Source organism: Saccostrea echinata, unplaced genomic scaffold (assembly GCF_033153115.1).
Source record: "Saccostrea echinata isolate AGI-Se365-2 ecotype Australia unplaced genomic scaffold, CSIRO_AGI_Sech_v1 ptg000029l, whole genome shotgun sequence".
Lineage (NCBI taxonomy): Eukaryota > Metazoa > Mollusca > Bivalvia > Ostreida > Ostreidae > Saccostrea > Saccostrea echinata.
The window spans coordinates 1,492,793-1,504,651 of NW_026889778.1; the positions used below are offsets into that span (position 1 = coordinate 1,492,793).

The following is an 11,859-nucleotide window of genomic DNA, read 5'->3' on the forward strand; positions in this document are numbered from 1 at the left end:
TATAATCCTGATAACCTTTCTTATTGTTTACAAGAAGCGTGAGATTGGTCACAGTTCACGAATATATATATATATATATATATATATATATATATATATATATATATATATATATATATATATATATATATATATATATATATATATATATTAACCATAGTTCGACTTTTAATTGTTTTCTATGAATACCCGATTAAATAGTATAAGTGTTGAGCACTAGTAAGATGAAAAAAACAAACGGACCCCCGAGGCTACATCATTCATGAAAATCTAGCAATCAAGGGTAGCAGAGTAAGGCAATGATCCTTGTATATTTTCTCTAAATTTGCTCAGGGACTGCTCTTTGAGTTTTTTACAAATCAAACCGAAAAACAAAGCGGACACTGAGTTTGCTCTCTGGAACTGCTTTGTTCATACGAGTAGGACAGGTGATACCATCAGGTTTTGTTTAGAACACCCACCCCTTGGATACCAAACTTCCACCAGTGTGTCATTTCCATCTGTGTCAGAGAGGCAAACTTAAGATTCGAATCTATCATTCATATTTAAAAGAAAATTTTCCAGTTAACACGTGTATAATCAGGGATGTATTCAAATATACATTTTAAATACAGAATTGATTTATTGAATTCTGATAAATATAAACACCAAAAATCGTTCCTTTTCAATAATTTACTGATATAATTTTGTTTTAAAAACTTCTAAAGCTAAACGAGTAGAAAAATCAACGAAAAAATAATGTAGTTTATGTAATGCAAAGGATACATTCATACATGCTACTATTTATAACAAGAAAACAAAGTCTCAAAACTAAAACTCACTTTACGTACCTGCCATTTCTTTGGAGTCAATCAAAAATATGTCAAAGAAAATTTAGGCTGAATTACCCATGTTAAACGTTCCTGTTACCCTTTCGTAGTTCTTTCCATTCCTACCAATGCTGTCGATGTGCTGAAGTCTGGTTGATACTGTGTCTGTCGAGATATCCTCGCTATTGTGGAGATATTGATAAATAAAAAAAAAGAGTATTGCATAATCTATTAAATAGAACCATTGGGAACACTTTTATCAGTGAAATGAATATTGTATAAAGCTCTTCACTTCAACTACAGTAAGGTAGAGGTTGTGAAGTTGACCATATGATTGACAGGTTGATTGATTGATACCTTTTTATTGATGTATAATTTGCACATACGTGTTGTTCATCATTCCTATATTCATAACTGTATCACTGTGCAAATACTTTATATATATATATATATATATATATATATATATATATATATATATATATATATATATATATATATATATATATATATATATATATATATATATATGTGTGTGTGTGTGTGTGTGTGTGTGAGGGTGTGTGTGTGTGTGTGTGAGGGTGTCTGTGAGTGTGTGTGTGTGTGTGTGTGAGGGTGTGTGTGTGTGTGTCTCATATTTAAAAAAAAATATAAAAAGATTTACATCACAATGAAAAATTTATTTAGAAAAATGCTACTTAAAGTCCATTTACAACTATATTTTCTGAAAGATTCACATTGTTAAATATGTATTCCTGTTAAAGTGAATAATAAGTAGATAGGTGGACGTAAACATAGTCCCAGTCATTCTAATTCTTAAGTAGAAAAGAAGAAAAATACACAAAAGTCTACAGATTTACGAAGAGGTTTTCTTCTTTCATTCATGATTGAATCTCTTTTTCCCCAATTTTCCGAATATATTCTTTTTTTTATATGAAAAAGAGAATCTTGCTTTGAAACATATGTATTTCTTAGTAAATGTATTTATTGGTTTTTTGTTTGTTTTAATTTGTTTCTTTTTCTGGTGGGGGTGTTACTGCAGCATGTTTAAATGATAATGTATGTAAAAGAAATACATTACAAACAACGTAGTCCCTGTTGCAAGGTGCGGACGAATGGTTAAATTTACCGTAATCCACAGACTGACAGAGTAGTCTGTGAACGGCCACAATCTATCACAGGGTCCATATATAATGTACATTCTTATTTTCCCCCCATCATCTTACCTAATTATGATCCTATTTCAATGTTCCGGTTATAGACATTGAATTGATTGGTTATTAGAAATGAACAAGATATTTTTAGCAGTTTTATCCACTACTATTTTTGTAGCTGAGATTAAAGAGATTAAAGGTCCATTTTATATCTTTCCGCCTCAAACACTATATACACATATGCTTATCACATCCTTTATATAAACATTCGATCCTTGTTGTTATAAATTAAAAATCTATAAGACAACTGTTACTTTAGATTTATTGCTTGTTAAGAAAGTACTTCATATGACGAAAAATGTTTATAATTTTCAGTATATCATATTTGGCGAAAATTAAGATTAAACAACCTGAAATAATGCAAGATCACATGTAATATGTTTCCACAGAACACAAAGAAGTTCAGGAGAACATAAAATAACCGGATATCATGGTCTGGTCTCCGACAGCTCTTGAATCCTGTATAACAGTGACGATGTCGTTCGCGTGCAGGCGTAAAATGACGAGATTGGAACCGCAATCCTAGCCTGCATTTCGTCCATCAGAGATCGTTTGTCCGACAGTTCCATTATTAACTTGCAGCCAGGACTTAAGGTGTCTATCACCAGCTTCCATATTCCAGAAGAATAAATAAACACCATCTTTGTTAGCTTGAAATCTATTGTAGAAGAACAAGCTGGATGTATCCAGATACTCTGTGCTGAAGTAGAGGGGAGAGGTGGATGAGGAGAAATGGGCCATCGCCATAAAAGCTGAGCAGGAACTCGCTAATCAGAATTACAATATAATAATATATTGATTATCATTTGTGAAAGACTACTCCCCCCCCCCCCCTCTCTCAAATGAAATATGACTCTCAAAATATGATACTTGTCTTCTCATGTTATAGAGGTATAAATGTCAAAATGTCTTATTTACTCGGGAATATTAACGACTATTCAATTAAGTAGATTGACATAATCAAGTTAAGGAGACTGTCCATCCGCCATTTTTTGAGAAATTTAACTCTTTTTTAAATTTTGAATTCCGCAACCAAGAATGGATGTTTCGTGCCAGAACTTAAAAAAAATACATCTACATATTTAGTTGTTTATATTGCATGACCATCTTTCAATGTAAAAAGTCGTATTTAAAGTAATTTGATTTAACCTTTTATCAGTGTTGAGGTTACTATTAAAGTAAACAACTCTAGCAAATAAACACTTAATAGGTGAGGTTATTCAATTAAGACTCAGTAAGAGAAATGTACATGCAGAACGAATGGTGTTAACCATAAGACATCAAATAAATCTGAGTTAGTTAATAAAGCTCAAATTGACATTAGAACAACAAAAATTCAAATGACATTTACTTTACTTGCCGTCAAAATTTGAGTATATTTTTTATGTTTGACAAAGGTTTGCTGATTTAGAGAAAAATACAAAAATGAAATATGAAGATAACGATTAGTATTCAATCTCGAAAGTCCAGTAAAACGATACAAATTTGGAGCAGAGCAAACACGGACCTCAAAATTTAGAGGTGGGATCAAATGCCATGGAGGAGTGAGCATCCCCTGCCGACCGATCACACCCGCGTTGTGCTCCCTGTCCTGATCGGAAAAAAACCCCCGGAAAAATCCGTAAACAGTTCAGAATATAAATAATGGACTGACAATTAGTATGATAAACGTCAGTCAGCATTTGACTCAATGAAAGGCTGTACGGCTGACAAGGTCATTGTGTCGACCATAAAACTTGTAAAATGATGACTTCAAATGAGACTGTTGATATCCTTGTTTCATCAACTTTTTTGTCATTAGCTTGTCTCGTTCTAGAAATTGTTCATACTTATAGCATGTTCTTGCGTATCGAGTCAACTGACAGACATAAACCCAATATGCAGGTGATAAGGGTATATTGCCACACAAGTAAGGGAAGTTCACGATTGAAAAGTTGAAGTCATCATGTTTATCATAAAGGTTTGTTGCTAGCTTACCATTAATGTCTTTTTCTAGTAAATTATCTAAACATGAAACAGATGTGTCAGACTCTGTGGTATCTATTATTTCAAGCTCACTGGGATATATCGAGTCGACATATGAATGGAAGTAACTACATGTATTGTTAATTGATAATACATTGTCGATGCAATTGAATGTCAAATTGAAGTGTTTTCTTCTTCTCATGTAGAAGTTTTTAAATAAATTCTGCTTTATGTGAATACAAAAATAGGTCTGCTAACAACGGGGCGCAATTGGTACCCTTAGAAAGGGAGCTATGGGTGTAAGTTGGATTTCCATCTGCAAAATAAATTTCTTAGCTCCTCTAAAATACAATTCAAATAATGAGTCTTACAAACAAAGACTATATTGTTACCAGCTTTGTCAGCTGGGACCAGTACATACTGATCGTGTAATCTATCTAATTCCTTTTTCAATTATGAATTAATAACAAGAGGCCCAAGGTCCTTAACGGTCACCTGAGTATAATACAACAATTTAGAAGTTAAATACACTGACAGATGAAGCTTTGTTGCCCTAAAGCAAGAGAAGTAGGAAGATCAGGATCAACAAAATAATTAGTCTAGTATTCAGTAACAACTCATAACTTAAGTTCTAATCTGTCCCCCACTTAATATTATCACCATGCAGTCTATTAACAAACTATAAGTGCTTCTGTACTTTTTTAAAACCCATATTAAGACCTCTAGCATTGACCTCTCTTATGGTCTTTGAAGAACTTTTAATAAGATAAGTTATTTTTGTCTCATTTTTATTTATCTATTACTTACAGGTCTACCTGATTATTAAAACCAAGAAAGTACTTTTTGAATTATACAATAAACATTTTTGCATAATTATCTTATTCTATTAACCTTTCAAAAACATTATTTACAGTGATTAATTATCAAAGATGAATGGAAAAGGGGAATAACTTCTCTCTGTAGAATACAAATTAATAGAGCCCTGCCCAGGACCAGAATGCTTAGACGAATTGTGCAGATGTTCAAAAATCTGGTAGAAATACGCTTACTTATATCATTTAAACTTTTACTCAGTTTGCTTTCGATATGCCCAGAAGCAGAGAAGAATTTCACAGGTACAATGCATTTTCACTACAGATTCAACAAAGCCTTACCCTAACACCAGAACCCAAGACCAAAGGTCAAGAAATTTACAAATTTGGAAGAGTTACCCTCATCATCATAACTATGGACTTCAAAGAATTAACACTTTTCCACTATCTTATCAAAAGCCCCCCCCCCCCCTTCCTCGTTATGCCAGAACCCCTGACCCTATTACCACAAGATTTAAAAATTCTGTTCGAAGCTCCCATCTTCATCATAGCTAAGCAATTTATTTATCAGCTCAACACTAGGGAGCATACAGGATTAGTTAATGATTAATTAATAGAATTAATGCATTTTCACTATATAATCAATACAGCCCCCCCCCCCTCCTCAAGAACCCCAAAAACTGAGGCCATGTATCTAAAAATTTTGGAAGAGGCATCCTTGCCTATCATAATCATGCACTTAGTTTGTTTAAATAATCTCCAGTAGCAAAGAAGAAGATTTTCATAGAATCAATGCATTTTCACTATATAATCAATAGAGCCCCGCCCTAACACCGGAACCCCTGACCCTGGGGCCATGAAATTCACAATTTTTAAAAAGACATCCTTATGCATCATAACCATGCACTTAGTTTGTTTAAATAATCTCCAGTAGCAGAGAAGAAGATTTTCATAGAATCAATGCATTTTCACTATATAATCAATAGAGCCCCACCCTAACACCAGAACCCCTGACCCTGGGGCCATAAATTTCACAATTTTGAAAAGGCATCCTTATGCATCATAACCATGCACTTAGTTTGTTTAAATAATACCCAGGAGCAGAGAAGAAGATTTTCAAAGAATCAATGCATTTTCACTATATAATCAATAGAGCCCTGCCCTAACACCAGAATCCCTGACCCTGGGGCCATGGCTTTCACAATTCTGAAAGTGGCCCACCTCCTCATCATAACTATGTACTTAGTTTATCACCTTAATGCCCAGGAGCAGAGAAGAAGATTTTCAAAGAATTAATGCATTTTCACTATATAATCGATAGAGCCCCGCCCTAACACCAGAACCCCTGACCCTGGGGCCATGAATTTCACATAACTATGTACTTAGTTACTTAATTTAATACCCAGGAGCAGAGAAGATTTTCAAAGAATTAATGCATTTTCTTTAGATAGTTGATAGAGCCCCGCCCTAACACCAGAACCCCTGACCCTGGGGCCATGACATTCACAATTTTGGAAGAGGCACTCTTGCTCATCATAACTATGTACTTAGTTACTTTACTTAATACCCAGGGGCAGAGAAGAAGATTTTCAAAGAAATAATGCTTTTTCACTATATAATCTATAGAGCCCCGCCCTAACACCAGAACCCCTGACCCTGGGGCCATGAATTTCACAATTTTGAAAGAGGCACTCTTCCTCATCATAACTATGTACTTAGTTACTTTATTTAATACCCAGGAGCAGAGAAGAAGATTTTCAAAGAATTAATGCATTTTCACTATATAATCAATAGAGCCCCGCCCTTACACCAGAACCCCTAACCCCGGGGCCATGAATTTCACAATTTTGGAAGAGGCACTCTTGCTCATCATAACTATGTACTAAGTTACCTTATTTAATACCCAGGAGCAGAGAATAAGATTTTCAAAGAAATAATGCACTTTCACTATATGATCTATATAGCCCCACCCTGGGGCCAGAACCCCTGACCCTGGGGCCATGAATTTCACAATTTTGGAAGAGGCACTCTTCCTCATCATAACTATGTACTTAGTTACTTTATTTAATACCCAGGAGCAGAGAAGAAGATTTTCAAAGAAATAATGCACTTTCACTATATGATCTATATAGCCCCGCCCTGGGGCCAGAACCCCTGACCCTGGGGCCATGAATTTCACAATTTTGAAAGAGGCACTCTTGCGCATCATAACTATGTACTTAGTTACTTTATTTAATACCCAGGAGCAGAGAAGAAGATTTTCAAAGAATTAATGCATTTTCACTATATAATCAATAGAGCCCCGCCCTTACACCAGAACCCTGACCCTGGGGCCATGAAATTCACAATTTTGGAAGAGACATTCTTGCTCTTCATAACTATGTACTTAATTACCTTATTTAATACCCAGGAGCAGAGAAGAAGATTTTCAAAGAAATAATGCACTTTCACTATATGATCTATATAGCCCCACCCTGGGGCCAGAACCCCTGACCCTGGGGCCATGAATTTCACAATTTTGGTAGAGGGCTCAATGCTTATTACAATGATGCCAACAGTTTGACTGCTTGATGTCCAGGAGTAAAGAAAAAGATTTTTAAAGATTGCATTATTTTTGGTGGTTTTAGCCCCACCCCTCAGGCCCCAGGGAGGCAGGGACCATGAAATTCATAATTTTTGTTCCCCTTCACCCATAAATGCTATATGCCAAATTTGGTTGAAATTGGTTAAGCGGTTTCAGAGAAGAAGCTAAAAATGTTCAAATGTTAACGCACGACGCACGACGCACGCCGACGGACGAGAACGGATAGCAATAGGTCACCTGAGTGACTCAGGTGACCTAAAAACAGAAGGATAAATTGTTTTCATACAGCCTTAACGCGAGATTTCAACATCCATCTGATGCTCTTTATATGAATATGAAGTCATGAAAGAAAAGAAGCGTTTAAATAGAAAGATCATATAACTTACATTTGATTAGATGAGCTAAATACTTACGTGACCCAATGCGCCATCCATAGGTTCTATAGTGCTATCAGAATCAGGTGGATAAAGATACACTCTGTCCCCGCGGGTCAGGTGGAAAAGTTGTAAGGTGGAAGAAGTGTCCTTGTAGGGCTTGAACTTCTTGTCATTACGGTAAAAGTAAACCATGAAATCCCGATGATGTGCCTCCAAGGACAAAGCAAAAGCATACAAGCCTGACTCTGGGCAGACAAACGTGCCGTGTTCGGAATTGTACACGTGGCCATTGTTGGAAATTACATCTTGGAATTTAAAGCCGTATGAAGGGGAGGTGGGTCTAGTCAATGAAGTCAAGGCTCTAGCATAGAAGTACGAATCATCTAAACTATAAATAATTGTCTACATCACTGCAGGGCAAAGTATTAAATAATAAATGCTTTTCAAAGATGTTCTCATATTTCATTTTAGAATTATCTTGGCCACATCTTTCCTATAGATGATTTTATTCTTTCATCACGATATATGTCACATTGAATTCAAACTATGGATATGAAATACAGAACAAAAGAATATCTTTTTCATTTATTTTATGAACATGGAAGCCTACTGTAATTAAGTAGCCAGCCAGAGAAAGTGGACAACATTGCGTCAGCGGTACCATTGACCTTGACTCTGACCTTGTCCCAAAACTGCAGGTCATGGGTTACAAACCCAACAAATCGCGTGCTTGAGTCGCCAGTAATGCTGCTTCCGCGAGAGTCTGTGAAGGAGGAACCGATTGCGATATCGTTAATTAGAAGATCTGCTCCTGTGTAGCGCTGATTACTTGTAGCTATGGTCCACGAAAAGACAAACGGCCCACTGTATTTACAAGTAAAGATCCCCGTGCTGCCACTGTAAGCTAAGCCTTTATTACTTGTAATGTTGTTAGATATAACGTAATCATTTTTTGTTGATGAGGTAAGATGTGCGTAGAATGCGTAATTGCCAGGTATTTCTGTCACATGAGCCGGTGCTAACCAAAGCAATGTAGAAAGACATATACACATCCATTTTTTATGTAAAAAGAATCTTTTGCTGTACATTGTCTTATTATAACCATCAACTATTGATTATATTTATGCATTTAAAAAAAGTATCTCGTTAGAATAGTATTAACAACATTTTATATTTTAAATAATGGTATATCCTTAAGAAATGTACCGCTAGTAGTTCCTATGTTGATGATTGTTCCGGACGTAAAGGTGGCGTTACAGTTGATATTACAGAGATCTCCTTTGCAACAACCTGAGCATGGTGCATAAGACCTATGGCCACTCAGAGATCGCTTCCTTCCAACAATACCTGCTGTCGATACGTGGTTTTCACATGCCTAGTAATTACATTATTAAATCACTAGAAGCTCAAACAGTTGATTTCACTTGTTTACAACAATAAATAAACAAATGCATAAAAACACTTTGTCTATATTAGTACTTATTTTTGCATCCCTTGTTTCTATTCCCCCACTCCTTCCTATTATCCACCAATTCCTCATTTGTAATTCTTTTTTACTCTTCTTCTCCTTTTCCCTTTTTTCTTATATTTTTTACCTTCCCTCCCTTTCCATCATATTGTATTTTCTTTCACTCTTCTTCCCTCCCTTTCCCTCACTTTTTCTTTCCTCATTTTCCCTCATTTCTTATTCCCTTTCAGTCTTCTCCCCTCATTTCCACTTATTTATGATTTTCTTTCACTGCCCCCCCCCCCCCGCTTCCTCTCATTTCTTATTCTCTTTTACCTTCACTATCCTTCATATTGCATTCTCTTTCACCCTTCCCCTCTCTTTCCCTTATTTCTTATTTTCTTTTTTTCTTCTATGTTCCATTTCCTACATTTCTTATTCTCTTTAACTCTTTTCCCCTCTTTCCTTAATTTCATTTTCAATCTTCTCCCCTTAATTCCACTCATTTCTTTTTCTCTTTATCCTTTCTCCCCTCAGTTTTCCTAATTTCTTATTCTCTTTTATTCTTATCACCCCACTTCCATTCATATTTCATTTTCTTTCAGACAATGTAGAACAAGACATTCTTGATACAGATGAGTTCAATTTATCGCTGGAGATGTCAGATTCAGGGACCAATTGTCAAAGATTCAGGAGCCTGTTGAACCAATATTCTGGTAACTCATACTACAAGATTTCCATCAGCAAGTTAAGCAGATAACAATGCAGATAATTTGTATGCAGCTAGTGAGGAATGAATGAGAAATGCGCTCGCTCCGTGATCGGAAGGCCATGAGTTCGAATCTCGCCCGCGACTGACCTAGGTCTATAAAAAAATAGGTAGCAACTGTTCCTTCGCCAGGCCCTCGCTTCTTTGAAGTGAAAGTTGCGGGTCCTTCTGATGAGACCTTAGGCGTTGGCACGATAAAGATCACTCACTGCTCAATTGCACTGAGTGCCGAGTAAAGGTCTAAATTTGAAACCCTTCACCGGTATATGGTGACGTCTCTATATGAGTGAAAAAATTCCCAAATGGGACGTAATACAACATATAATCAATCAATCTATCTATCTATCTATCTATCTATCTATCTATCTATCTATCTATCTATCTATCTATCTATCTATCCATCCATCCATCCATCCATCCATCCATCCATCCATCTATCTATCTATCTATCTATCTATCTATCTATCTATCTATCTATCTATCTATCTATCTCAAACTACCCAAGTTAGAATTACCAGCATTCACAGGAGACATATTAACGTGGAAAACAATTTGGGATTCATTCGAGTAATTGTGCATGAAAATCAAATGTTGACAAACATACAGAAGTTCAATTACTTGAAAACCAGCTTTAGGGAATAGCAGCTCATATTATTGCAGTACTGCAGTTAACAAGCAATGATTATTATCAAACAGTTGCTATCCTTCTATACAGACCTGGACAAAGTTATTAATGAGCACATACAAAGCCTGATTGATCTACCCAACCCATAGTCCAATCCGGAGACCTCAGAAATTTCTTTGATAAAACGGAATTCTGCATTAGAATGACTTAGAACCAATGCAACCACCAGTGGAACAATTTATACCGCCATGATCTACAGCAAACCACCAGTGGTTAGTCGAACTTACCAGACAAAAAGGAAATGATAACTGGGAACTAAATCACTAATGAAAGCCATTAAAAAGGAGCTGTGTGTTCAAGATGCTGTATAATTGAGCACATTTAACAACATTGTAAACGATTTCCATACTTAGTACTTACTTTGTCGTTTTGGAAAGCCAAAACAAGCTGAAAAACAATGTGAAACATTGTTTCCTCTGCAGTGAAAACCACCCACCCATAAATTGCCATTGAGTGAAAGATTATAAAACAAGAATATATTCTGAAACAAAAGAGAGGGTGTTTCAATTGTTTTGGAAAACGGAAAGTAAACGACTTTCCGTCACATTGTAAATACAGAAACAGAAACTGTAAGAGGGGTTTATCATACAAGCATTTGGACAACATCTGAAGAAGTCAACATATAAGTGTCACTAATTCTGATAGATCACAAAAAAGCGATCGTATCAAAAGGAGCAATCTTCACATATGCACTCTTCATCACATCTAACCTCCAGTACATGTACCGAAGTTGTAGAAACTGCTGTAAGAACAATTGGCATCAAAGAAGAGCAGCGTCAAATGAACAAGCGAGAATTACATGACCATATTTTGTATCAGGCTACAGTTCAAGAACAGCTCAGACAGGAAATGTTTCAGGAGATGAAGTCAGGGAAAAATAAAAGAGGAACACAGACAAAAAAAAAAGAAGGCTACATAGAAAATAGGCTTGTATACGTGATTTGATCACATGACCAACTTCTGCAAACCACGTCTACCTGGTGCCTTACATAAATCACGATGGCAACATTCCTGACACAATATTGATACATTAATTTTTCGTTTGTTAGTCTGGACGATTGTTCTGTAGGTGACTTTTATACAGTTCTGTATGTAAAGAAATATATCTCCCTCAACTGATTTGTCAATAGCTTTCATCTTTTTAGAAATTGTTCGTATGTAGAACATGCTCTTGCGTATCGAATTAACTGGGAGACA

The 11,859-nt window shown here is 35.7% G+C and overlaps 1 protein-coding gene across 1 annotated transcript; it reads right to left on the minus strand.

The window, feature by feature from the left end:
* Window positions 1-2,451: 2,451 nt before the first annotated feature.
* On the minus strand, window positions 2,452-9,432 carry LOC133194308 (uncharacterized). Its single transcript, XM_061330290.1, has 5 exons — window positions 9,418-9,432; window positions 8,968-9,136; window positions 8,372-8,779; window positions 7,798-8,144; window positions 2,452-2,790 (listed from the first exon to the last, which is right to left on the minus strand). Exons 1-5 carry the CDS (start codon window positions 9,430-9,432, stop codon window positions 2,452-2,454), a joined length of 1,278 nt encoding a protein of 425 aa, XP_061186274.1.
* Window positions 9,433-11,859: the final 2,427 nt, after the last annotated feature.